General features: G+C 38.8%; 1 protein-coding gene across 1 annotated transcript in view; it reads left to right on the forward strand.

Annotated features, from left to right (window-relative positions):
* robo1 (roundabout, axon guidance receptor, homolog 1 (Drosophila)) overlaps positions 1 to 26957 on the forward strand; it is a 52683-nt gene extending 25726 nt beyond the window's left edge. Inside the window, exons 12-22 of the mRNA XM_066699946.1 lie at positions 2964 to 3006; positions 4967 to 5121; positions 12669 to 13004; positions 14297 to 14407; positions 15928 to 16072; positions 17307 to 17579; positions 18152 to 18558; positions 19666 to 19818; positions 23154 to 23453; positions 23975 to 24177; positions 25696 to 26957. Of these exons, the coding sequence (XP_066556043.1) occupies positions 2964 to 3006; positions 4967 to 5121; positions 12669 to 13004; positions 14297 to 14407; positions 15928 to 16072; positions 17307 to 17579; positions 18152 to 18558; positions 19666 to 19818; positions 23154 to 23453; positions 23975 to 24177; positions 25696 to 25710 (2141 nt within the window). The 3' untranslated portion in view covers positions 25711 to 26957. The remainder of the gene's footprint in view (positions 1 to 2963; positions 3007 to 4966; positions 5122 to 12668; positions 13005 to 14296; positions 14408 to 15927; positions 16073 to 17306; positions 17580 to 18151; positions 18559 to 19665; positions 19819 to 23153; positions 23454 to 23974; positions 24178 to 25695) is intronic.
* The last annotated feature ends 592 nt before the right edge of the window (positions 26958 to 27549 follow it).

Below are 27549 nucleotides of genomic sequence, written 5' to 3' on the forward strand. Positions count from 1 at the left end.
CTGGTAAGGGGACAGGACAACTGCACCGCATCAAAGGGACGATGCACGGGGCCATGTACCGTCAAATCTTGGGTGAGAACCTCCTTCCCTCAGCCAGGGCATTGAAAATGGGTCGTGGATGGGTATTCCAGCATGACAATGACCCAAAACACACAGCCAAGGCAACAAAGGAGTGGCTCAAGAAGAAGCACATTAAGGTCCTGGAGTGGCCTAGCCAGTCTCCAGACCTTAATCCCATAGAAAATCTGTGGAGGGAGCTGAAGGTTCGAGTTGCCAAACGTCAGCCTCGAAACCTTAATGACTTGGAGAGGATCTGCAAAGAGGAGTGGGACAAAATCCCTCCTGAGATGTGTGCAGACCTGGTGGCCAACTACAAGAAACGTCTGACCTCTGTGATTGCCAACAAGGGTTTTGTCGAATGGGTCAAATATTTATTTCACTCATTAACATGCAAATCAATTTATAACTTTTTTGAAATGCATTTTCCTGGATTTTTTTGTTGTTATTCTGTCTCTCACTGTTAAAATACACCTACCATTAAAATTATAGACTGATCATTTCTTTGTCAGTGGGCAAACGTACAAAATCAGCAGCGGATCAAATACTTTTTTCCCTCACTGTAAGCATGCTTTCTGTAAAAGTGCTGTGCAGTTTGCTTTCTTTTTCTTCCATTTCTCTATTTCTGTATTTGTGGTAATCTGAATGGCTAAATTAAAGACAAGCAGTGGTGTTTGAATATCAGCCCCTAGTGACAAACTAATTGAGAAAACAGTCAAAGATGATGGAAGACACATTTAATTTAAAAAATCTGGTCAGAGGGAAACATAGTATCAAAGTAATATCACTCAAATGCCATCAGAGCAAGTCATATTCATAGAAAGGAGGAAAATTGTAACACCAAGAAGGTATTAAACTTTTATTGACTTGATCAAAGGGGTCTACATTCATTACAGTTCAGACAGGCTTTAAAATGTGACATGTGAAAATGCAGACATAGCAATTAAACCACTTGCTTGAAAGCATTTTATAACATCAGATGATACACTATGAACTCAACAACTCTTAGTACCGTGCCAAAGCCAGCCCAGGTGGTACTAGAGAAGCCCGAGCAATCTGTGGCTTTTGTTTCTGTCATGTCAGTACTTGCTAACTAAGCTGACCTTGTTAGGTGGTGAAATCCAACAAGCAATGCATTTAAATGGCTAATCCTCTCAGTGGTGAAATGAAAACCCATGTAAGCTGTTTTTCATCCTGCGATTGCTTGTGGGTGTGTGAACATACATTATACTCGGGCCTCTTTCAGGCGTAGGTTATTTTTTTATTTGGGCGGCTGTTTCTCTCCTTTCCTTCGTGGGTTTTACAACTGAGCTTCACCGCAGTGTTACATTAAATAGTCCCCAGAAAATTTATTTTTATTGAGTTGCATTCTGTGCTCCAAGACTCCAAGACTGATTTTAGGGAAATACATTACCAGTGTCTTTAATTTTTTTGTTTTTTTTTCACAGAAACTGTTCTCAGCCAGCCTTGCTTAACTAACTTTTGTGAATGTTTTGATGCAGATTGCAGGCCTTTTCTTAACTATTTAATAGAAGCCAGTTAACGTAGTTATTTGTATGAAGCCCCTGAACTCACATCCTGCACTGCTTATAGTATGCTTTCCCTTTATTGCACAAAAGCTGTAGTATAAATAGTGTAGGGATGCAAAATCACCATGTGTCAAATATTTTCAGAATGGAGGCTGGGTAGCTTATCTGGTCCAACCCCAGTCCACTTGTATGATGATTTGTTGGCACTCTTTAAGTTCTACTGTTTTAATTCCCTAGTCCTGGAAAACAGTTTAGATAGTGCTGTGCCCTGCTGTGGCACTTGATGCTATTAGACTCAGGAGAGAGAGGTAATCCAAGAGAATGTACATTTCCTTTCCCAGTGATTCACAAGCAAAAAGCGACAAGTCACCTTCGCTTCAGTCTATTTTTCTGTCACAAAAGCATGCCTTCATATCTACAAGACATGTGCATATATATAGCCACTTGAGAGAAGAGTGGCAAACACATTATTGGAATCATACTGTTGCTTTGTGCATTGCTTGTGTTTGATTAGCTGTGTTTTTTTGTGTTGTTGTTATTGCTGTAGTTTTTCTCCCAGATCAACAAACAAATCATTAAGTATTAAATATTAAAAATATTAGGGTATTAAAATAGCCTAGGGATTATTTACTTTCCACTTGGCGTAAAGAGCAATAGTTAGGATAACTATCTAAGCAGTTTATTCCACATTTGTCAGTTGCCCCTATCTAGACATAGGCCTACTGCAAAATTTTATGGCAAAGAAGAATGTAGACATCTCAGCCTTATTTGTTTGATGTTGTTTAGGTTTTGCCCTCCCTGCATTTCGAACATATGTTTATTTTTTATTTTTAAAATGTTTCTTTTACTTTCAGTTTGGGATGAAAAAAAGGAAACAGACTGAAAAAACGACTGTTACACTTTAATCCCCCCAAAATTTTAATTAAAGAGGCAGTTATCTCTCCATTGCACACCACCAGCTTAAGGATCCTTGAAAGAGAGCAATTCAGCTACACATTCCACATGTTCCCTACTTTAAAAAGCACCCAAATCCATCAGAATTTAATGCACAGCAAAGCTTCTTAGCTATTTTCTGTGGTCTGATTGTCAGATTTAATTGTGTTCTAACACAGGAACATGCAATGTATGTTTGTATAATATATATGCACACACATAAACATATATGCAATGCGTGAGAATTAGTGAGTCTGTGTAAACCATGAAATGATTACACTTATGTATTTGTAGTCCACCAAATGTCAAACTGACTGACCAGCACGTGGAATGCAACTGACCATATATATCACTGTGGCTCGTGGTCGATGTCTGTGTGATGAATTATTTCTGATGCTGATTATTTACTAATTTTAATTTTAAACTGTTTCTAAAATCTTTTAGTGACCTATCAAAGAGGGGGAGAGGCTGTCAGCAGTGGCGGACGGTAAGTTACCTTTAATAGTTTTGAAATCAATAGGTCTGTATCAGGCTTTCCTTCATCTGACCCTATTGGGGGTTGTCTTGGATGTTATTCAGGAATGAGAATGATTCATTTCATTACAACTAGCCACCTTTGGAGGTTTGTCTCACTGCTTGGCTCAAATATTAACCAGGTTTTAATTACCGAAAGCCTCTTTCTTACCTACTTTACCTACCTTGATGATCTTTATCTTAACGGTGAGCACCAGTGTGTTTTTATGTAGGATCTCCCAGTAATCCTGGCAAAGGAAGTTTTGTTTTGGGTAAAAAAATTCAAAGATAATAAGTGGAAATGCTTGTTTAACTGATCAGGTTTCAGGTTTAATTGTCCATCTCTAGATAGATCCACAATTAACTTTAGTTAGCTGCACTGCTGTTTTTTCCTTGTTATTTTCAGTCAGTGGTAGTTGAATAAATACATATATGTATAATGCGCTATACTCTGAAGACAATATGGTTTGTCTGTGAACCATTATATTCATGCTTTTATTTATTTTTTAATGTAAATATCTGCATATGTATGTATCTAATATGTATTCTACTGTAGGCATATTTAAGAGGTTTCCTGAGGTTTTCAGACTGAGAGATAACTGTGAACGCAACATAACCAGTGCCAAATGAGTGAACTCAAGCCCACACAGTAAGAAGGTCTGTACAGACCCTGTGTACTGCAGCTGCTGACACCAGAGGGAGTGCTTTGACTTTAGAAAGACAAAAGGAAAAAAATAATAAATAATTAAAAAAATAAAATGCCCCTCAGATAAGCTGATGCCGATTCGGTTTAAAGTGATCTCATTTTGGCATTTATGAAGACAAAGATATACAGCAGCTCACTGGATGTGGTAAATGAAAAGACAAGTTCATCAGAAAAATTTGTGTCAAAAGTGCTGAGGATGGCAGAATGATTACAGCTGGCGATTATGGAAGCTTTAAGTGGGAGGGTTCTCTGTCCTGAGTGGAGTTTAAAGATTTAATACCAGAGGAAGTCTAATAAATGACTCCTTTACATAGGAAGAGTGTCTGTTATGTTTAACAGTTTCAGATGACAGCTGTGGACCCTTTTATAATTACATTTTCAAATAGAAAGCTGTGCAGAGTCAGCGCTAGTGTTCTCTTTGGTCAAAGGCTTTTGTAATGCTGGGGGACTTGCCTTAAATGTTTTATAGCAGAAATAGTTTGTTGATTTATTATTATTATCACTATTCTTATTATACATTTAGAAGTATTGAAAAACATACCATTAAGGTGGAGTCTATTTTTCAAGAAAAAAGAGAACAGTTTTGTTTTGTTCTTACTTTGATCTACATGCTGTTTCTCTGCTAGTGACACACTGGTGTTTTTTGCAGTTGTAATCTAATTATCTTAGGTTTTTTTTTCACATGAATCACATGCACAGGTAGAAAAGAGAAATTAAGTACAAATTAAAAATGGATTGGCAACTGATACAGATTACCTCATTGACATTAAGAAAGTAGGCTGTGGTTTACATCATAATTCTACAGACAAGAAAGATCAAGAACATTATTATCTTGAAATTTCACAATTTGAGTCACAATCAACAGCTGTGTTCTGTCATTGAATCTTATTTACGCAATCATACTCTATTTGAACTCATAGAATTTGTAGGTACTTGGTTGTTTCTGTTGGCTGAATCATCTATTATTAATCAATTTCTTACAAAAACAGAAAAGATGTAAGTGATAAGTGTAGTTTAATGAACACATTTTTATTGATCTAAGGGAATATATATATTTTTTTTAAATTACAAGTTTGTATTCTGTCCACTATATATTATTTATTTGAATCTGCACACTCTGGAGTTTCTGAGGTGTGATGGATGCCACTATCTGCCTTGGTATTTATACATAAACAGTAACCCAACATTGCACTGATTTTTAGTATGCGTTTGTGTACTTTACATTCAGACCTGGGCTGCTGAATATCGGGGAGCCAGCCACTCAGCCGTGGTTAGCAGACACCTGGCCCAACACTTGCTCCAACCACAATGATTGTAGCATCAACTGCTGCACCGCAGGCAATGGGAACAGTGACAGCAACCTCACTACCTACAGCCGTCCAGGTAAGGGGCACCGCAGACACCTGGGCCAGGGCCTGTGAGGTTAACTGTTAACAGGCAGTCAAGTGCTTACATATGCTCAGAGTATACTGCCGCAGCAGAATCTAAAGATTAGGCAAAGATCAGATATTTTGTAAGGAATCATATAATGTATCTCCTTCTAATATAAGAGTAATCCATTAGTTGTAGTTTCCATTCCACCAATCGAAAACAATATAACATTGCTGGAGTGTTGTTGTTTTGTAAATATTGTCAACAGGATTGCCACAGTTCGGCTTCAAATTAATATAATGTAATTCATCACAATATGAGCTCCTTATTTTAAAATGCTTAGCTAGAATAGCAGTGACATTGTCAATAAAATCCATAGCTGAACAGAAATTACCAACCAAGACAATACAAAATATTTGAAATATTTTGAATCATTGCATGCTGTGAAATGAAATAAATGGCATGTCGCTAAGATATTGTTCTTTATCTTGAATCAAAGGAAGTGTCTCCCCTGAAGTTTGGTAAAATGTCTGTGTTTCATTAAAAGCTAAAGTCATTTTTTTAATAGACAATTTTACTATTATATCTGTATTAAAAAAATTGTGGTAAATTGAATGTCTTTTATCATGTATTAATGGGGCTGAAAAAGACAGAAGTGAAAAGTTTTCAAGCAACATTTAGTGTTATTGGCTGGCTCTCGTCTTTACTTGGCTGATTTCGAGCCAAGAAGAAATGGGCAGCGCTGTGATTTGTTGGAGGTGAAAGCCAGGGTTATGTGGGAAGCTTGGAAAGCTTATGGGTTTACTTTCCTGCTAATCGAATTGCTTCACTGATTTCCATACTGTTGTTATATTCCTTAATGTAATTTCCCTTAAGTGCACAGTTATTTAAGAAATGTGGAAAAGCCTTAGAGGTCAAACTCAAGCGCAGCGCAGAGAGGTACCTGTAATACTGAAAGTGGGCGTGCAGCTGCAGGTGGCCTTTTTAATGCAGTCAGCTTTAATGCCTCTGACAAAAGGCAGGGGAACCATAGAGGCAAAAGACAGTCAAAGAGCTAAATGCTCATACAAAGAACGTGGCATTAATGACAAAAACCTTTTTTTCTGTCAATTGACAGGGCATATTGACAGGGCCTTAAGCCCTGCGCCAACCAGCAGCACTTGGAATGTTCCCAAAGAGGAAACAGCACAAAGTTTACACAAACTGTAGATAATATGGGGCTGCCAGCTTGAGGACATTGTAGGATGTTAGGTGTAAACCTAATATTATCCCCTGATTGTGTGCTGCAGGGTTCGTACGGGTGCTTGAAATCCATGAAAATGCTTGAATTTTAAGGTGGTATTTTCAAGGTTGTGAAAGTGCTTGAATTTTGAATAAAGTGCTTAAATGTGTTGGAATTTTCTGAATATATATTTAAAAAAATGTGTTAATCACTGTCATAATAAATCGGCAATCTGATTAAATTAATTAACTTCGGGGTATAACTACTGTGGTTGGAGAGCCAGCTGATTGCTTTATGCCGCGGCCAGTATGACTCCTGTTGGATGTGCGGGTGTGTTTGACGCGCTGCGAGTGTGAGCCGCTGAGACAATCAGCGCCCAGTGTGGAAATGTGCCGCAAACTGCCGTTTTAAAGAGGTGGCTCGATAAAATTGAATATAAATACTATTGTTAAAACAAGGTCCACATTTGCGGACAGCATTGTAAAGTTTGCAAGACAAATATTCAAGTTTTTACTATGGGAGTCTGCGCTGTCGAGTTATGCCAAAGGTAAACGGCAGGGAATTTTACATAATTTCAAGTCGTGAATGGCCACTGTAGTCATGTGTTTGATGGTTTGCTGACAATTGCTCTTTCTGTGCACAGTCATGTATGTGCACATCAGCGTCATGTGTGTGCGCCCGCGCTGTCGAGCGTCATTTTTCTTAAGTTGCTTAACTTTTCTTTGTGTATTATTAAGACTTAAAAAATAGTGTATAGGTTTTCTACAAGTATATACACTTTGTAATTATGTAAATTAGACAAAATAAACATATAAAAGTACTAGAATACGACAGAATAAGCCTTTATTTTTCAGACATGCACAGCAATAAGCACAAACGCAACCAAGAGTATAAGAATAACTGTTGCATATGTGTATTCAATTGACCATTGTACACACTAAATAAGTCAATAAACATTGATTTAATTAGAATTAAATTACTAGAAAGATATATCGATAGAATATGCTTTTTCAGACTAGCAAAGCAATAAGCATACCGGTAGAACAACCGCAACACAACGAGAAAGACACTGATACTTTCACAGGGGAGGAGTGTGTTCAGCACTGGCACAGGACAAAACCAAACTAAACAGTTTCTAAAATTAGGTCATCGCTTAACCTAGCAAAAACAAAATAATTTGTCCAGTACAAGGTATTTACTATATATATACACTCACCTAAAGGATTATTAGGAACACCATACTAATACTGTGTTTGACCGCCTTTCGCCTTCAGAACTGCCTTAATTCTACGTGGCATTGATTCAACAAGGTGCTGAAAGCATTCTTTAGAAATGTTGGCCCATATTGATAGGATAGCATCTTGCAGTTGATGGAGATTTGTGGGATGCACATCCAGGGCACGAAGCTCCCGTTCCACCACATCCCAAAGATGCTCTGTTGGGTTGAGATCTGGTGACTGTGGGGGCCAGTTTAGTACAGTGAACTCATTGTCATGTTCAAGAAACCAATTTGAAATGATTCGACCTTTGTGACATGGTGCATTATCCTGCTGGAAGTAGCCATCAGAGGATGGCTACATGGTGGTCATAAAGGGATGGACATGGTCAGAAACAATGCTCAGGTAGGCCGTGGCATTTAAACGATGCCCAATTGGCACTAAGGAGCCTAAAGTGTGCCAAGAAAACATCCCCCACACCATTACAAACACCACCACCAGCCTGCACAGTGGTAACAAGGCATGATGGATCCATGTTCTCATTCTGTTTACGCCAAATTCTGGCTCTACCATCTGAATGTCTCAACAGAAATCGAGACTCATCAGACCAGGCAACATTTTTCCAGTCTTCAACTGTCCAATTTTGGTGAGCTTGTGCAAATTGTAGCCTCTTTTTCCTATTTGTAGTGGAGATAAGTGGTACCCGGTGGGGTCTTCTGCTGTTGTAGCCCATCCGCCTCAAGGTTGTACGTGTTGTGGCTTCACAAATGCTTTGCTGCATACCTCGGTTGTAACGAGTGGTTATTTCAGTCAAAGTTGCTCTTCTATCAGCTTGAATCAGTCGGCCCATTCTCCTCTGACCTCTAGCATCAACAAGGCATTTTCGCCCACAGGACTGCCGCATACTGGATGTTTTTCCCTTTTCACACCATTCTTTGTAAACCCTAGAAATGGTTGTGCGTGAAAATCCCAGTAACTGAGCAGATTGTGAAATACTCAGACCGGCCCATCTGGCACCAACAACCATGCCACGCTCAAAATTGCTTAAATCACCTTTCTTTCCCATTCAGACATTCAGTTTGGAGTTCAGGAGATTGTCTTGACCAGGACCACACCCCTAAATGCATTGAAGCAACTGCCATGTGATTGGTTGGTTAGATAATTGCATTAATGAGAAATTGAACAGGTGTTCCTAATAATCCTTTAGGTGAGTGTATATATATATATATAGATATATAGGTTATATCCTAATAAACGGTGACGGTCTTATGTTATGGAATCTCTCAGCTATAAACACTTTGCATTAGTATCTGCTGGTCTCTGCTTTTTATTTTTCAAATAAATAAATAAATAAATGACATGTTGATGGTTTAGTATTCGTATTAAAAAAAGCAGACACCAGCAGGTACTAATGCAAAGTATTAATAGCTGAGGGAGATTCCATAATATAAAGACTCACCGTTTACTTTGCTAAGGTTATAGGAACTTATAGTTGGTTGTTTTGAAGAGAATAAACATGATGCTGTTTTGACAGTAAGTGAGCATACTGAATATACGTGATTGACTCATAGAACTTTGTTATGCTCTATTTTACATATTCTCATTGAATGTACATGGAAGTTCAATAAAGAAAAGTATTGATGTAGTTTTTTTATGTTTTGCATGTTTAAGCTTTAATTCTAACTGAAGTTACTGTGTACTGGTGTTCACTAATTTTGACTAATTACAAGATGGATATATATTGATTTAATATCAACCTGATTTAAGCCAGGTAACAACACAATGCCAAGTGTACATGAAGGCTCTCATGAAACATTTTTGGTGTTACAGCATAATAACATCTAATAGTGTGATGAAATTATAATTTAATGTGCTTAGTTCAGTGCAGAAAAGTGTGCATTTTAGATGAGAAGGTTTAGTTTACCAAGGCTGCGAGGTGCTGGAAAAGCTTTGACCGTGCACCTTGAAAGTACTTGAAAAATGCTTGAATTTGACTTTTGAAAAGCTGTACGAACCCTGGTGCTGGGAGGCCAACCTACATCTCACGTGGGCCACCTGTCATTTCTACAGAGAGTTTAGTTGGGTTTGGATAAACCAAGGGATAAGAAAATTAACCCCCAATCTCTCACTTTAATTGGTTCAATTTGTCTGCCATATTAAATGGCCACAGGTAATGAGTGTGATCATATGCCTCGGTTCCACTGGCTTAAGCATCCGTGTCATTCCATGCTGTGCCGGACTCGTCCACCCAGAGCTTTTTGTAAAACCAGGCCGTTGTCGGAAGTCCGTCCCTGTTGAGGGAGGAGCAGAGATTGTGGGTTTGGTTTGTTTCGTTTTAATAACAAAGACAGAAAACACTAAGAGCGATAGAGCCTGATGTGGAAAGGGCTTGTGTGTCTATTTTATTCTTTATGCTTTACATGATTTGGAGACAGCATAATAAATGCACATTTCTGTTAAGAAATATTAGGAAGAGCTAAACGTGTATAGACAACATTATATTCAGACAAGCATTATATTACCGTAAGAAAACGTTTCCATGTGCAACAATAAAATAAATATTTGCTATTTATTATTATTGTTATTGTTATTATTGTAATCATCATCAAGATATGTGCTAGTAGATATGTATTTTAAACTTGACTCCCTTAACTTATTACTCTTACTACAGATTTGTAACTGCAAACATTTTTTTTTTTCCACTTATTATTATTTTATTATTATTATTTTTGTCATTTAGCTGACGCTCTTATCCAGGGCGACTTACATTTGTACCCATTTATACAGCTGGGCATTTAACTGGAGAAATCTAAGTGAAGCACCTTGCTCAGGGGTACTTCACTTCATCACTACGTCTGCCTCATCACTTAGCAGACGTCCTTAACCAGGGCAAGTTACAGTTGAAACAAAATACACATGAACATTTCACGATTAATCATACAGTAACAGCAGCTACAATATAGCAGGTTAATTTAACTAAAGTGTGCACGTTTCAGTCATGGCATTTATGGATGCATTTATTAAACCAGTCCTTAATGCACACCATCCACCGGACAACAGCCTGAAACATCGTCAAGTTATTAATAAAATATTAATAAAATCGACAGCTACCGATCCGATTATTATCCTTCAGTTTATTTTTCACTTGTCACGGCACTGCACCGGGTCCTGTGAAATCCGTGTTCGGCAAGATTTTAATACATTCAGATATTAACTGTAAGCAGTCATTGTTTCTGTACGTGGATTTCACTCCATGCTGCTAATAAAACAAATGTCTTCGTGATCCCACACGGCACTGTCTGTCTACCAGTCAATCACACATCTCCGCTCTGAAAGCGAAGTATTTCCTTAGGGGGCGTGATGGACGCTTATGCCACGTCTGGCAGCAGATAGTTAACTGGCTACAAAAGCATCCAGATGCTTAAGCCAGTGGGAACAAAGAAGTTGTTTGTGTTGTACCTTGCTGTAAGTTCAGACATTAACTGCAGTTCAGATAAGCAGTACATTTGTAGCTTCAGCTCAAAAGAGGGCAGATGTTGACTCAAGTGGACCCCTACTGACTCTCCCCCGTTGTGAATCCTGTCCTGGTGTGAATTCCATAACTAGGGCTTGTCAAACAAGAGGGAAATGGAGGATAGAAGAAGACCATTAATGAAAACAAGGGCCTTCCGTCCAAGCTTCCTGGCTTTACCCACTTAAATTAATTAAAGAAAACAAAGCAGAAGACAGCTTGAGGAAGTGACAGGCATGGAGGTGGAGCATTTCAGTTGCTACAGATCAATCAGAGCCATACGCCACAATAAAGGGTTGTTTTTTGAAAACCGTACTTTGTTCGGCAGAATAACATTTTGCAAGTCTTTCCCTCAGACATGCTGGAGCTGCTCCTAATTCAGGGAGAACAGAGGGTCTTATTAATTGCCACTGAAGAATTTTTGCAAAATACCACATCTGTGCACTTGTCAACAATGCATACAGATGTATACGTTCCCTGAGTGAAAGCATTAAAAAATCTGCAGATTCTACAGAACAATTATTTTCTTAATGCTTCTGTCACAGCATTGGCTGCTAGACTTTTACAGCTTATGCATCTTGTTCTGCTGTTGTTCCAGGGCTGTGTTTAAATTAATTTTGTTTTGGTTGGCAATTTGCAGGATTAGAATAAAAGAAAATGTGCTTTCATTTTTCTGGTAGCAAAACAAACAATCAAGAGAAAAATGTATTGTATAGTATTTTATGTTGTAACCATATTTGAGAATATAATAACTTTTAGCCTGTATCGGGTAATCATTCACAAAATATTCTTTTGTCAGGTTTTCCTCATTGTCATTTACATTATTATACTTTAGTGTCACAAGCTTTGTGTTATTGTAATCATAAATTATAATCATAAAGCTCTTAGTAATGTGCTTTATGAATGATTAATTGTTTAAGCTTGGATTTGTACTCATCCAATACATTATAGCATGTTCTGGTTCCTAATTTGGTTTCTAATGTAGTTAATGTATGTGTGTTTATTTTTGTTTTTGTTTTTCTTCATACAGTAACAGTGAAATTCAAAGAAGAGAACAATTAATTCCATTCTAACTAACTGCATGGCAATAACAGAAATAAAATAAAGCTGATACATCTGCTCCCTACATACAAATATATATATATATATATATATATATATATATATATATATATATAAACAATGACTAAAATAGCAGAAGGAAGGCTTACCAAACTGTTTCTCCATTTACAATTCTAAACTAAAACCATCCCAAAGGCTAAATAAATATTGAGATGAAATATGATTAAATATTTCATTTGGTAAGAGTATTGAAACAATGTTAATGCATAGTGCATTAACATTGATACTTATGAATTAACCATTAGCAGAGCACTACAATTTTCTGAAATGCCTGATGACAAAGCATGTCCAAATGTGCTGCAACAAAAGGTAGGCAGCAGCGGGTAGTGTGTACAGAGTTAATACATCATGTAAGAAAGGGGAGCGAGGCAGTGTCTGGGAATGTGCTTACAATATCTCCATACGAATTAAGATCAGTTGCTTGCTGATTAAAAGCAAACAAACAAAAAGCGCTCTCTGAAATGTGCATCTCTTTGACATTGCTCAGCTGACTGCATCGCCAACTACAACAACCAGCTGGAAAACAAGCAGACCAACCTGATGGTTCCCGAGTCGGGTGTCTACGGCGACGTCGACCTCAGTAACAAGATCAACGAAATGAAGACGTTCAACAGCCCCAACCTGAAGGATGGCCGCTTCGTGAACCCAGCAGGGCAGCCCACTCCGTACGCCACCACCCAGCTCATCCAGTCCAACATCGGCAACAACATCAACAGTGGCACCGTGGAGATGAACGAGAAGCATTGGAAGCCATCTGGGCCACAGAAACAAGAGGCCTCTCAGCTACAATACAACATCATGGAGCAGAACAAACTGAACAAGGGTGAGTGCAGGAGCAGGATCTGGCCTGAAGTGAAGGAGGAACACCTGCAGTTATTTGGCCCTTAAATCATTCGCAATGAGAAACAGCACACACCCTATTCCAGCCTGCACACTTTGTTCAATATCTACCTACCACCTTCATTTTAGCGGCCATTTCCCACCAGCGCCAGAAGTACTTTGTATAAGGCATTCATTCCAATGGAAGAAGTGGCATTTGTTTGTGAGGTAAAACAAAAAAAGTATAACATCTGTGGTGCTTTGAGGTTCAAGACTGCAATACAGAAAACAAAGGCATCACAATAACAAATGAAAATTCTTGTTGTGCATTGTTTTACCTTTAAAATAACCTGAAACTGAGAGGCTAAGATAAATGTGCCCAGCATGATAGTTAACATAAAAAAATAACAGTACTGATTTAAGATGAATAATAATGTGATATTATTTGACTCTTTATTTGAAAACATTTTCAGTTTGTCTCTATTTATATATTTGCAACAAAAAATCCTTCTAAATAATCTTTGAACAAAGCAAGAGACTGAACTCACTTGTATCCGGAATAGATTTGTGTGTAGGAACAGCTGGTGGGGGATCTCATAGCTGATTTCTTCCGCTCAGCTCTTCCGAGACCGTTATAGCATTATTTTGAGACTGAGTGTTTAGTTTCAAAGAGTGCTTAGTGACAGCTTCATATACACATTTAAAGAACCGGATTTGATGTTTAAACAACACATAAATAAATTAATCACGACTCTTAAGCTTGGAATGTGCACTGTGTGTTGTGTTAAAGCAATGCAAAATGTAAGCATGAACTAATCTATTCAATGTTTTTCAAGTCATTCCATAAAGGAAGCTGGTGGCATTTGCTTTTTGCTTTTGGCATGTATGATTTTGCATAAAGGAAAGTTAATTTTCAACACCAAAAAACCCCCCGAAAAACTGTAAGACACACACGAATACTGTCTGGAGGCTTGGATATCTATCTTTTATCAATCCCTTGTGTGAAAGTCATAGAAATGGTGAAAACAGATGTGGACACATTTGTTTGCATCTGTTTCTTATGATGTTCCATTCTTCCAGCACAATTAGTGTTACTAAATTTCTTCCTTCAGATTTGTAGCTTTGCACTTTCATTGTTTGCAGCGCATAACTTGTTCAATTTTATTAAGCTCTTCCCCCCTTCTGAAAAAAGTACCCCTTTGGTTTGAAATGGGAATTGAATATTACTGCTTTGTATTCAGCTGAATGGTTTTGTAAGTGGTGAAAGTGTATTCTTGCTGCTGTCTCTGGTAACAGATTACCGAGTTGGTGACAGCACGATGCCAGCCACAATTCCATACAACCAGTCACATGATCAGAACACTGCAGGCTCCTATAACAGTTCAGACAGAGGCAGCAGCACATCTGGTGAGTAAAAAAACATGCATAGCTAGAGACAGGAATAGAATAAACCATTAAAGACTAAACAAATGTTCAAAAGAAAAAGCAGACCAAAGACTTTACCCCTCATGGTCCTACAGAATTCCATTTGTTTTATTAGATTTTTATTGAAAATAGTTTAGTTTGAAGTGGGAGTTGTGTGTAAACACATACTTTCTTCTTTTTGGTTTGTTGAGTTTGTTAACTGAAGGGTATTTTGTCATTCATGACTAAGGTTTTTAGCATCAACCCCACTCCAATGTCACACACATCTTGAAAAAAAAGTATGAAAAGGCTTTGAATTAACATCAATCTTTTGGGGTGAAAGAAGTCAAAATAATTTTCATTACTGCATGCATTTTTAATATTTGTACTTTATTATTTTTTGTTATATTTTCTTGACCATAGTTAAACAGTCTATTAGAAAAGGCTTTAGAAATGCTTTTTGTGCTCAAGAGAGTGTCTCCCTGGATGAACAGCAAAAAGAGGCTGCTACTGTTCATCATAGGCTGTATACAGGCAGGGGAGGGCTGCTTAAGTGACAATGTACAGTAGCCAATAGGCAGCTTTGTTATACCAAATGCTTTCACTTAAGTCCCATGGTAACAACATAGGCCCCTCCCCCTTCGGGTAGTGTCCTCGACTCGACAAAATATTATCATGTTTTGGTATGGGGTGGGGTGAACTGGAAATGTTTTAACGTTTAATGGAATGCCTTCGAATTTTAAGAGATTTTAAACAAATAATCTATAACCTGAAATACTTGCTTGGGCAACAGTATAGTGATGCATGCTTGTTTGCAGTATACATTTTGATTATTTTTTTGCTTCCGTAAATCACTTGTGCTATCAAGAAATAAAAAGGCTTATCATTTTTGTGATGCAATTGCTGCATTTCTCCGGGCTTGCTTAATTCCCTTTTCCACTATAAGCAATTGTTGTGGAACTATTAATTACACTTACCTTCATCTTAGTGCAGAAAGCCATAATTTCATCAGTACTTAAGTGTTGCTTGCTGGACAAGTACAAATTACATGCATTCTAGACGGCATGCTACATTGCAACTTTAATAGATCTTATCTGTTTTTATATTGTATTTGAAGTTCAAGCAATTAAACAGCAGCAAGCGCTTGACAAAAAGTCTACAGCTCATTTGTTTTGGATTCTAATTCATTGCAGTTAATTGGCTTCTGATTCCCCCCCTTCTTCCCCCAACAGTTAATATTGCTTTTGATTTCTTTTCTTTTTTTATAGCATCCCTGACATTTATTACCAACTGAGAGATAATATGTACATACATTTCGCCACCTAAATAAGTAGATGGGTTCCATTAGCGCTAACGCCCTTTCTTGTAAAATTATCCTTTTTATCAACGTCAACCCCAACATGAAAATGATACTGCTTGTTTTTTTTGTGCAGTTTGGTTTGAGCTCACAGACAATTAAGATCAATTAGTCCACTGTGTGTCTCATTTTAATGGCTTGCTCAATCTTTCTGTGATGTTAACAGGCAGTCAAGGTCACAAGAAAGGAACCCGCACGCCTAAACTGCCCAAACAGAGCACAATGAACTGGGCTGATCTTCTCCCTCCTCCCCCTGCCAACCCTCCGCCATGCAGAAGCACTGAGGAGTATACCATCTCTATAGCGGAGAGGTAAGAGAGGGGCCTCTTTGTCGTCTGAAGCCCGCCTGTGAACACAAACCTGAACAAAAGGATGTGAGGATGTGGATATCTCTTCCCACGCTGTGGAAGATAAATACACATTAATATCTAAATCAATAAATATCTGAAAGATTATTTAAAAAACAACCTGAACATAACACACTATCAATACAGAAAGTAAAATGATGTTATTCACCCTGTGATTGTCTAGCCTTATCATTCACTACATAGTACTTATCATAGTAGTCAATGCCTTTATATATACCAAATTGTTCAGTTTAAAGGGGTTTTGTTATTATTCTGTAACTGTTATTTTTGTTGTTGTTTCATTTTCCTTTGTTTGAAACATTAAGTCCTTTTATTATTTATTATTATTATTATAGACTCATTAACATTGATGAGTTTACACATGTCAAATGAGCGACAAAGTTTTATGTTGGTTTAGTAGTCTTTTTTCAAGGTTTTTGTTTGTTTGAGTTTCATATTAATATAGTTTCTGATTAAAATTTAAGATTTTGTGTTTTTGTTGCACTGTATTCCTGGATGAGATGCCAGGATTTCATCTGTAAAGAGCCTGACTTCTGCCTACTTTGTGTTGAATGCACTGTGAACGGCTGTCTTTTGTTAATTTGTACCTTATATAGTCTGCCAGTGAAAAGTATGTGCTTATCTGGAAACCCATTAGTTTGTGCAAAACATCCTTATTAAAATAATATGTAAGTGCTGTGTTTTAATGGTATCTTAAAAATAATTAAATAGATTAAATATCGATTGTGTATTGATAGTTACCTTTCACAAGGAAGCGAAATGTCTGAAGAAAATCACAAGACAATTCTGTTTTTTACTCACTAGAATACAGAAAACAAACCTACACTTAAATTGTGTAGCTGGGTATTGTAAATACATTTAAAGCCAATTTCTTTACTTTCCCTCACTTCGTTACTCCCTGAGGTGGAAAGTAAAGGCAGGGGAAATTCTGAAGGCAGATACATATTGACAGTTGAGTGTGATTTGCACTGGTTAATGATGAAACTGAACTTAAATGAAAAAAAAATGAAATTAAATGAAAAAAATAATAATACAGTTGGAACAAGGAACATGAATCCCCTCATGAATCTCCAAACAATGATGATGATAATAAAGTAGTGGAATTCCATCATCTTGCTTGTCTTATTCCTGACATATTGCATACTGATGCCTCTGCGTTTCCTTGTTTTGGGTCCAGCTATGACTCAGAGATGCAGTGCCCCATCCCGCCCACTAGGATGTACCTGCAGCAGGATGATCTGGAGGAAGAGGAGGAGGAGGAGGAGGAAGAAGATGAGATAGAGAGGGGTCCAACTCCTCCAGTGCGGGGGGCCGCTTCGTCCCCAGCCGCGGTGTCCTACAGCCACCAGTCCACTGCAACCCTGACCCCCTCCCCTCAGGAGGAGCTGCAGCCCATGCTCCAGGACTGCCCGGGTGACATGGTTCCCCAGCAGCACCAGCATGACCGCAGGTACCCACTAAACACCACTTCAGGTTTTTCCCTGTGCCAGTGGTGTCCACCTATGTTAGTGCCAAAGTAGGTATCAAGTGTTTTGCCAATGATTCCAGAAATAGTGGAATTTACCTTATTCTCCTCAGTATTCCTGTACTCATGATATACCCAACTTTTGTTTGTCCCACCCTCATCATCTGAATGGCTACAAAACAAGATACGAATGTATTATTGTCTATGTTCAATATGTTAAGGCTCTGTACAATGTTGTGTATCACTCCTTGGAGTCCCGCCACATATACTGATTGCGATTTGGCTGACTTCGATGTGACCTTTCATTCACAGAGCTTGATGCTCCTCCTTCTCTATAGCCATGCTAGCTCTTACTAGGTGTAGACCTGTAAACATTAGCAATTCATTACACAAAACACAAATCACACTTTTCTCTCCATCAGAAATCTCTATCTTTTTGTGGGAGAGAATGCAACTTGAATGAAAAAAACATAAGACTCATAGTGAATTTGTCTTTTTATTGGTTTAACATCTTTTAAAAGGCTATTTCAAGCTATTTGTTTTACAAAAAATTTCAGGCGTCACCCAATTAGTCCCCCACCGCCCCCAAGACCTATTTCCCCCCCGCACACGTACGGGTACATCTCGGGACCGCTTGCCCTAGACACAGATGGCCCAGATGAGGAGGGGGATGAGACGGATGTGGAAGTGGCCAAGGTGCACACCAGGAGGCTGCTGCTGCGAGGCCTGGAGCAGACCCCAGCCTCCAGCGTGGGTGACCTGGAGAGCTCGGTCACCGGCTCCATGATCAACGGCTGGGGCTCCGCGTCTGAGGAGGACAATGCCTCGAGTGGCCGCTCCAGCGCCGTCAGCTCCTCTGACGGCTCCTTCTTCACCGATGCCGACTTCGCACAGGCCGTAGCTGCAGCGGCCGAATATGCCGGACTCAAGGTTGCCAAGTACTCCATGCCGGACGGAGCTGGCGGTACGTTTTCAGACTAATGGCCAAACAGAGAGCTTAAGGGTGGCGCTCCTGGTCTGCCCAGAGTGACAGATGCATCCTGTACCAAATCCCCATTATACTATTGCTGGCTTTTAGTTGTGGAGTGGCAGACATTAGACCAAGTGTCCCCAGGGCCCGTAGTTGGCTGGGGACTCCTCAGTTCTCCCCACACCAGTGCACTTCTGTAGCTTCTGAGGCATCTGCAGGTTCAGATTGTTCTGGGTGCATCAAATCCTATGATGGGTGTAATAGCATTACATGTAGGCATTCTGGGCTTGCTGTACAAAACATATTGAGTGGTTTTGACAACATGTTTCAGAGCACAGCGCATCGTCTCCTCCTTCCACAGAAGCAAGGAGTACTACATTGGCTTAGCTAGATTAGAGCACACTGCCAAAAAGGGGGGAAATAATTGGAGACATTTTATTAAAAAAAATAGAGAGAAACCGTTAAACACAAAGAGAGACATTTTCTGTGTGTTTCTCTTTTTAGAATCCTTTTGTCATTCTTGCTGACACTCCAGAATTGTCTGGGAGATCTAGCATAGCTACCTCAGGGGTCGCTCTTCTAATTATATTAAAAATTAAGAGTAATTGCATTTGGAATGCACACAAGACATTTCTTACTGCATTGTTTTAAACAGCACTAGATAATGATTTAATATTGGATACTACAAATATAAATTATACCATCTGTTTTCCATGGACAATACCCCAGAAAGAAAAACTAAGAAATGCAATCAGTCCCCAGGCTATACCTTGGTTAACTGTAGTTTAAATTCAGATAATAAATCTATATTATTATAATTCCTCTTTACCGGAACACCAGAAAGTTGTATATTCAGTCATAACACTTCAATTTTCAAAGATGTTTGCAATGCACTTTGTTTTTATATTTAAAGAAGCTTCAAATATAACAAATAGGTCTTCAAATGTCAATCAAATGTGCATTTGGCCAAATAGCCGATTGAGCATTGTGAGCCCAAAAAAATGGCTATAACCATAACCCCTGTGTCACCTTAGACTACAGTGGGTCATAGTGTTGTCCAGACTTTAATAAAGCAGTGTTTGATTTTCCCTCTCTCTGCAGGCCGGAGACATTATATGAATCCTCACAGTCACAGACCTACCAGCCCCGTCTCTACAGACAGCAATATGAGCGCCGCTGTCATGCAGAAAACCCGACCAACCAAAAAGCAAAAACACCCCCAAGGACACCTACGTCGAGAAGCATACACAGAAGGTAAGGCCAGCGCATCATTAGGTTTGACTAGCTGACAAAGGGTGTAGAGAGGTCTGCTTCAAAAGTATACATATATTTCCTACATGGTTATTTTTTTTCTTACACCACGCTGCTTTGTACAGATTCAAAATCTGCAAGGCTGGGTTATATACAAGCTGTTGGGGGGGGGGGAAATAATAAGATCAGCTCACTGTCTACCCTATCTCATCTCCCTCTGCATCCCTCCTGGAACCAGACTATAAATATTTTGCCGTATAATACTATCCTGGGCAGACACAGTACAGAAACTCTGTAAGCACATCCTTTGCCATGTAATTTAAATCCCCCGGCCAAAAGAGTTAAATCGTCAGCCCTAGCAATTTTAAATGAAAATCATATCGGCAATCCAGAAATACTTCTGAGTGCATCGTAAGTCAAAGCTTTAATCATCTCTTCACATAGCATCACTTACAATATCAGCTTGTGCTGAAAAGGCACTCACAGGAATCTCAGGGGAGCAGTGCTGGGATAATGCTGACATTGTGATGTTGTCTAGCTGAAGCCTTTAATGAAATTGCCCCAGGTGCCACAGCTTTTATTAAAGCGGCACCTTCCAGTTAAAATAAAGAAATACATAAAATACAGGGGAGGTAAGAGTGGAAATATTTTAACCTTGCAGGACTGCTAAATACATTTTCCGGAGGCTTGACCATCTGGTCAGACATTTGAAGACAGTGGTCACCATTAATTCCGGACTGCTCCTAATTCTGCAACTCTCTACTAAAAATATGATTTACAAAAAGGATTTGCTTACAAATAAGCAATTTCATTTTCATTTTTTGATATATTGTTTCATACACAGTTATACACGGACATTATCATATAAAAAGGCTAATAATATAGATTATTATCAGGAGCAGAGCAAGGCCATTTCAGTCACTTTTGTCCCAAGTTCCTAACCATTTGACAGAGAAATTTAATATCAAGCACACAGCGTGCAGAGCGCAAGTAATTTCACTCCGTCCACTGCCATTATCTTCCTGTCCTTCACGACGGCTCTGCTCCCATTGTCTGCCAGATATTAGGCGGCATTAAAAGCTGGCGTGACACTGCACCTGGCCGATTGGCGTGCTCCCAGCCTGCCTATCTTGACCCTTATCTGATGGTGGGAAGTTATTGCGCTTCTGTTTTCATCTGTGTGCAGCGGTGCAGGAGGACAGCCCAGGGTGTAAATCTTCTGCTTTATAAGCAATTTTACATTGACGGCACCCCCACAGAGCAATTTCACATTGTTTTCTAGGAGGCCCTTGCTGCCTTTGCCATTTTAGGCCTGACTACATTAGCAGTGAGCCAAGGCGCCTATAAATACCACACTTGTTAAACGTCCAATAGGCAAGTTCACACCGGTGGTCCCTCTCCGCGACCTGCTAATTTCACTTGTTTGCTCACTGCTCTTCATACTTGAACGGGAGCGTAGTGTGCAGTCCATTGTCTGCACAATTCAAATAAGCATTTAATGACTCTTTTTGTCTCCCTCATTTAACCCTTTTTCTGCTGAAGTCTGCTTAAGATGTCAGTGGGTTCAGCTACAAAAGTACAGTTCCATCCAGGCTTTTATACCTGGAACTGCATACAGCTGCTTAAAACCATTGAGTGCAATAAAAAAAAGAAAAATGCTGACAATTCAACCAAATAGTCATAATTCTATTATGAAATAAAAAGAGTAAAAACTACAGAAATGTAAATGGTTCAGGTGACCAAATTTGAAAAAAACTAAAATTGAGTTGTTGAATGTTATTATTATTATTATTATTATTATTATTATTATTATTATTATTATTATTATTGTATTATTCAACCCAACAGCTTCAGTGACCATGAAATAGTCATCACCTTGATAGTGTATTTATCATAATTAATACAATTTGAATACAAAATTAAAATGTCAACATTTCTTATTTCAACCCTATGTGATGATCAGTGACCAATCAACTGATTATTGATTAATTAATCTGAAACGAGAGCAAGAGAGAGCAAGCAAGCCCAGTTTTACATTAAGGCCAGCACTTATTTAGAAGTCACATTCTTAACATTGTATACTTTAATGTAATACCTTCCTAATACTTTTCTTTCCTGGTATTGTTCACATGCTGGGATAGTCAACCTAGAGTATTTGACTTCCCTGCTATCCAATTCCAAAATGAGGGCTCTGATTTCTTCAGCACAAAGGAGTCTGATTTGTGTGATGTTTATTAAGTGTATAATACTGCATGGATTATAGCAGATAGCAACAACAAAGCTGTTCATCCAAGCAAAGCTGATTAATGGATCAAAAGCTATTGATCACAAGCAGTCTGCTTTGCAGACAATTGCATGTGTGAGTCTGAAGACATTTAACGGTGCAAAAGTTAAATGTTACTATAAATAATGACTCATGGACACTAAGGGATTGATTAATTGACAACGAAAACAAAAGTTGCTGGTTGCAGATGCTACCAAATGTCTTCCCATGCAATTATGCATGGGAAAATGTTGATTCAGATAGTATTGTGTTTGGGGGTTGGTTATTTTCAACCTATCATTTAAAGGTTAAACCTACCTTAAAAGCTCATGTATTTCTGTTATTGCAAAACTGTGCACGCATTTGTCTCCCATGCAGTTGCAAGACCTATTGTACTAAAAAAGAAAGGGACTTAGCATAGACCGTACTAGATATATGGTAATAGATAGCCAGATGAGTCTGGTCTGGGGCATTGCACTGTTATGTCCCTTATGTAGCCAGACGCAACGCCACTGCATTTTGAAATTGTAACTACAATAATGGTGGCTGCTATCAATGTGAGAGATGCAGTAGAAACTTTTCCAAAGAAGGAATATGTGTGTTTGCCTTGGGAAGATGATTCAATTTAAGCAGTTATTAATGTACGGTCGGAAAGTGCCACACAGGAACAATTGCTTGGAGCAGTAAAACATTTTTGAAAAGGTCGCTAAAATCCTGCTGGGGAAAGGACTGCAATAGTGTGCCGTGACAAAATACATTAACTTTTTTTTTATAATTACACGCGAACACCTCTTCCCATGCTACAGTATTTATGTAATCATTAATTTATTTATGATGCCTTTAATTTTCTAACATGGATTATTATTATTCAAGTTTTCGTTTATTATCTGCTCTCAAGTGATTATTTTTCTTAGAAGGCAGATGCACCAAAGTAAGCAAGTAACACTTGCAAATGCCATTAGGGATCCCAAATCTGTTGGCATTTTTAAGTCACATTTTAATTTTTTTACAATCTGTGCATTTCTTTGACTGTGTTGTTGGGGGCTTTAGATATAAAATTAAGATTCCTTTGCAGATCTGCCACCACCTCCGTTGCCTCCTCCCGCCATCAAGTCTCCTACTCACCAGTCCAAGTCTCTGCTCGACGGCCGACCCCTCATGACCACCAAACAGGCCTCTGTTGAGCAGCGTGCGGAGCGGTCCGGCGAGAGGAGGGGCACCAACTACAGATTGAGGGAAGGCACGGACCCACGCCAACACTCTGATGGGCGCACAAGCTCCTCAGAGCGCCGGGAGTGCCCAGAAAGGCATAAGACGCGTGGCAGCAAGGCAGCAAAGCATGAAAGCACACCGGCCAAGTCTCGCCAACACCCAGGTACTAGACCATCGAGGGCAAACCACACACTTCAACACTGTCCAGAGATGAACACATGGGGGGCTATGTGTGTGTCAAGCACATTATTTAGAAAATACCCCTTGCAGTGTGCAGTCACATATTCACTGTTAATAAAATAACATCCTGCTCCCAATCCAAGTGTATGTATTTGCAAATACCAAGCTGTCCCCCAATGTTGAGAGAACCTTAAATTGTCCCCCCCAACAATGTATCCCCAGCTCCATAGGCGTAGGGGACACATCTCCCCCCCCCCCCATTATTGACAGCATCCCCCCCCCAAGATTGAGAGTTCTGAAACGAAACCCACGCCCCTGCTGGGCATGGCCCACTTTTTACACATTAAGTAAATGTTAACAAATGCATAATTACACTGTTCTTATGAGTAACTAAGATTTAGTTACTATGTACCTACTATGTTAATACACTGTAATTAGGGAGACCTATCTATAGCAGTCAGTTGCTCAGATTTGAAGGTAATTTGTGTCCTGATGCCATTGCAGGTGGGGAGGACATTCTGCCGTACAGCCGGCCTATGTTCCCCGTGGTACACAGCCCCCGAGACCCCAGCTCCTCCAGCTCCATGTCCTCCCGTGGCTCGGGGGGGCGGCGGAGAGGGGAGCAGGCAGGCGGGGGGCGCAGGAACCCCTCTGATGTCGGATTGCCTGGAATGGGGGCCTTTGAGCAAGAAGAGGAGGAGTTAGAGGTCAGGCAGATTTTTATGTATTTTTTCCTCATAAAGTTTAGTCTTCCATTCTCGATTATTAAGAGCCATTCGTTAGCAGCCCTGTAATCCATCATTGTCTGAGAAAGGGCCCCCACCCTGCTGCTCAGCCATTTCCTTCCTCCGCTAATCGAATCCAACTTTCATACTTATTTGTTTAGTGTTTATGAATGCAGGACGCTATAAATTCTTCCCAGCCCACACACTTCAGGAGGTGTCTCATAATGTAGTTTACTCAACATAACACAAATGTTTGTTCCCTTCACTGAAACCTGGGATAAATAAGCTCACTCAACCAATAAGAAAGGGTGTATGATGTTGGTGATACTGGTCTGTACTTCAATAGAGTGACAGGAGGCAACGTCAGAGTCTTCTTCACATATTTTCTTCACCATCTCAGTCCCAACCTGGAAAATCCCTGCCTTTCAGCCTTAGAAACCCCTAAATCACAGCTTGAATACATACAGCACAGTTATCAGAGGTGTAGCCAGGAATTCGCGGACAGGCGGGCCAAAATGAGGGAAAAGTGCCTTAGACTCGACCCCACCGAGGGGGTTCTGCGGGGCCATAACATTTTGAAAGTCGAAAAACTTAGCTAAAATCTCCTTTAACTAAGGCAGATTTTCACCCTCAAACATATCTTTGCCTCCCAACGACACATCACTGTGGGACACATCCGGCAAAAAAATCACTGATCAAACTACTTTATGCAGGTAAACTAGACACGGTTTCTAGTGCTTGTCAATCACAGATGTATTTCAGTGGAGCTCTGTAATTGAAATGGGTGAGGATGCACAATTTTAGATTTTTCCACTTGCTCGAAATATGCGTCATTGGAAATAAGCTGTTTCCGCCGTTGATGTAGGAGTTTCTCAGTGAATGCAAGTATCCTGTTGTCAAGCCCGAATTCATCAATAACATCAACATAAAAAGGTCCTTACAAGTGTGCTTGCCTTTCTTCTTTCAAAGTCGTTCTTCTTTCATAGTGGATGCGAATATGTTTTGAGTAGTTTTAGCGCACTGAATGTGCAGCTGAATTAGCATTGTGAGTCAGTCAATAAAACACACTTTTTCACAACAACGAAAGAAGATGCCAAGATTTCCTACATTACAAAAAATGTGGAGTATATAAATGAGGGGGTGGAAATGGATAGTCCCGCCCCTGCCCTTTCTCACCCCACCCCCCGTCCAGTCTCCCATGGCTCACCCTCTAAATATGCCACTGGCAGTTATCATTTTATTTGCCATATTCAAACAACTGCATTATGAAAACTGTGTACCGTGGAGCAGTGACATTTGCTATACATACAGGCCCTCATTGTACATGCTAACAAATCACCTCTTGTCCTGCTTCTGCTGTTTCCAAATTTCATAGCCCCATTTTTTGTGATGTTTAAATAGATAAAGTACAGAAACTAATATCATTCACCAATGTATGAATACACATACAATCAAACCAAAAAAGTTTGTACTTCAAAAACCCATTTCTTGTCTTTACAGGAGGCCGAGAGCTGAAGAGCAGTGAAGGAATCTCAGAACATTGTGTCAAAACCTTTGGGAAAAGCATCTGGTCTCCTGATTTTTGAATTCCAGATATCATGTTGGATGAAATTATGTAAATTGTTTCTTTTCATCTGGAAAACTGACCAATTATTAATGTTTTGTTCTTTTTTTAATTTATGAAATTTGGTGTCCATTAAAAAAAGTACATTCAAAGCAAATTATCTAGTTTTTTTTTTCTTTCAATTTCAATGCAATATGGGGTAATAGTTTACACAGACTATTATGACAGGGATTGCTTAGGCAAAACTCTATAGAAAGCCCTTACAGTCATGCGTTACTGTAATAAAAATTAGCTACAAGCAGATTGGGGTGGCCCGTATTGTAAATATGTTATTTTTTCATTTCTTTTTTATATGGTAACCTGTTGTGGTACTTAAAATTTGTCTTCCTTGTTTGTTGTTTTTGTTTCCATTCATGTTGTAAATTGTTAAAACATTTAACCACCCCAAGCAAGTGCCACTTAGGGATATTTTTTGTTTGTTTGATTTTGTTTTGTAATGCACTGTTTTGTTTTGTTTTATTTCTTTGGTTTTAAAAGCACAATCACTAAACTTTATTTTAAACCATTTTATCTATTAATCTATTTTTGTCTTACTGAACAATAAAGTATGACAAAAAAATGTCTTGTTATTCATGGTGATGTAGTTAAAAGATGATAAGCTGGTGGCAATGGATAAAAGTTGCATTGGTAACATGACAGCAACCTGCTGGAAATATGCTTCATTTTCATAGGACTTCTTCAAATGTACTTCACAAAACTCAAGACATCTTGCTAGTTCCCGAAGCCCGTGGATCTGCTTTGTCTTTTTGAGTATAAGTTTGCAAGGATGCCTTCAATTTCTGAATTCTGTGCTAGTAAAAACATCTTTGATCACTTCAGGAGATATTTTTGAATCGCGCATACTATACTATTGTACAGGAGAAGAATTGTACATCTGAACAGCCAAATTGAGTGCCATTGAATAAAATAAAAATAAAAACATTTTTGTACTAAGATTTAGTTAAGGATGAGATGAAATGCTTGCTTAGCCAAGGATTGCAGTTCTAAGGGAATTAGCATTGTTGTTTTTCATTTTTTCCATGTAAAAGGCAACTTCTTTATCGTTAGCCATAATTTTGCATTTTGAGGATCACATAATCCTAAACATGTAATTTTTTTTCACATTATTTATTAAAAATGTCCTCAAATACCAAACTGATGTTGACTCTGGGATGTTTTTTATTACTATGAACTGACTCAATTAAGTTTAATAAAATCATCAGGGTTTCTTGAAGTTAATTACCAGCACCAAGCAGAAATAGAGCAAATGTATTTCCCAGAGTAATGTCACTGAATTTACTCAGCAAGTTGTGTAATGTGCTACAGATATGCTCCCAAGCACAGAAGGTAATGTAAAACTGAAAATGTTGTGCCCTAAGAAAGTGTATTTGTATTTTCCACAACATCACTTTCTTCCACCAAGGTCAAGCAGCCATTCTTGCTGCAAATAATTTCAGCATTTGCCACCTTGGCCATATGTTCAATGTGAAATAGAAAGCTGTTTGTCTTTGGGCATTATACACTTTTTACACACATATATATTTAGGTTTAGTAGATGAAACAGAAAATTGTTCAACACCATCAACTCCAATTACACAATCATGTAGTTGAAATAAGCAGCCTTCACTGCATTCAGGACAATACTATCAAGCTACAGGATGCATTTTAGCTGCACATATCACAACTGAATGACTTGTTTAGCTATTAGGAAACTTATAAATAACATGTTCTATCAGTCCACTACTTATAAA

Source organism: Amia ocellicauda, chromosome 3 (assembly GCF_036373705.1).
Source record: "Amia ocellicauda isolate fAmiCal2 chromosome 3, fAmiCal2.hap1, whole genome shotgun sequence".
Classification (NCBI taxonomy): Eukaryota; Metazoa; Chordata; class Actinopteri; order Amiiformes; family Amiidae; genus Amia; species Amia ocellicauda.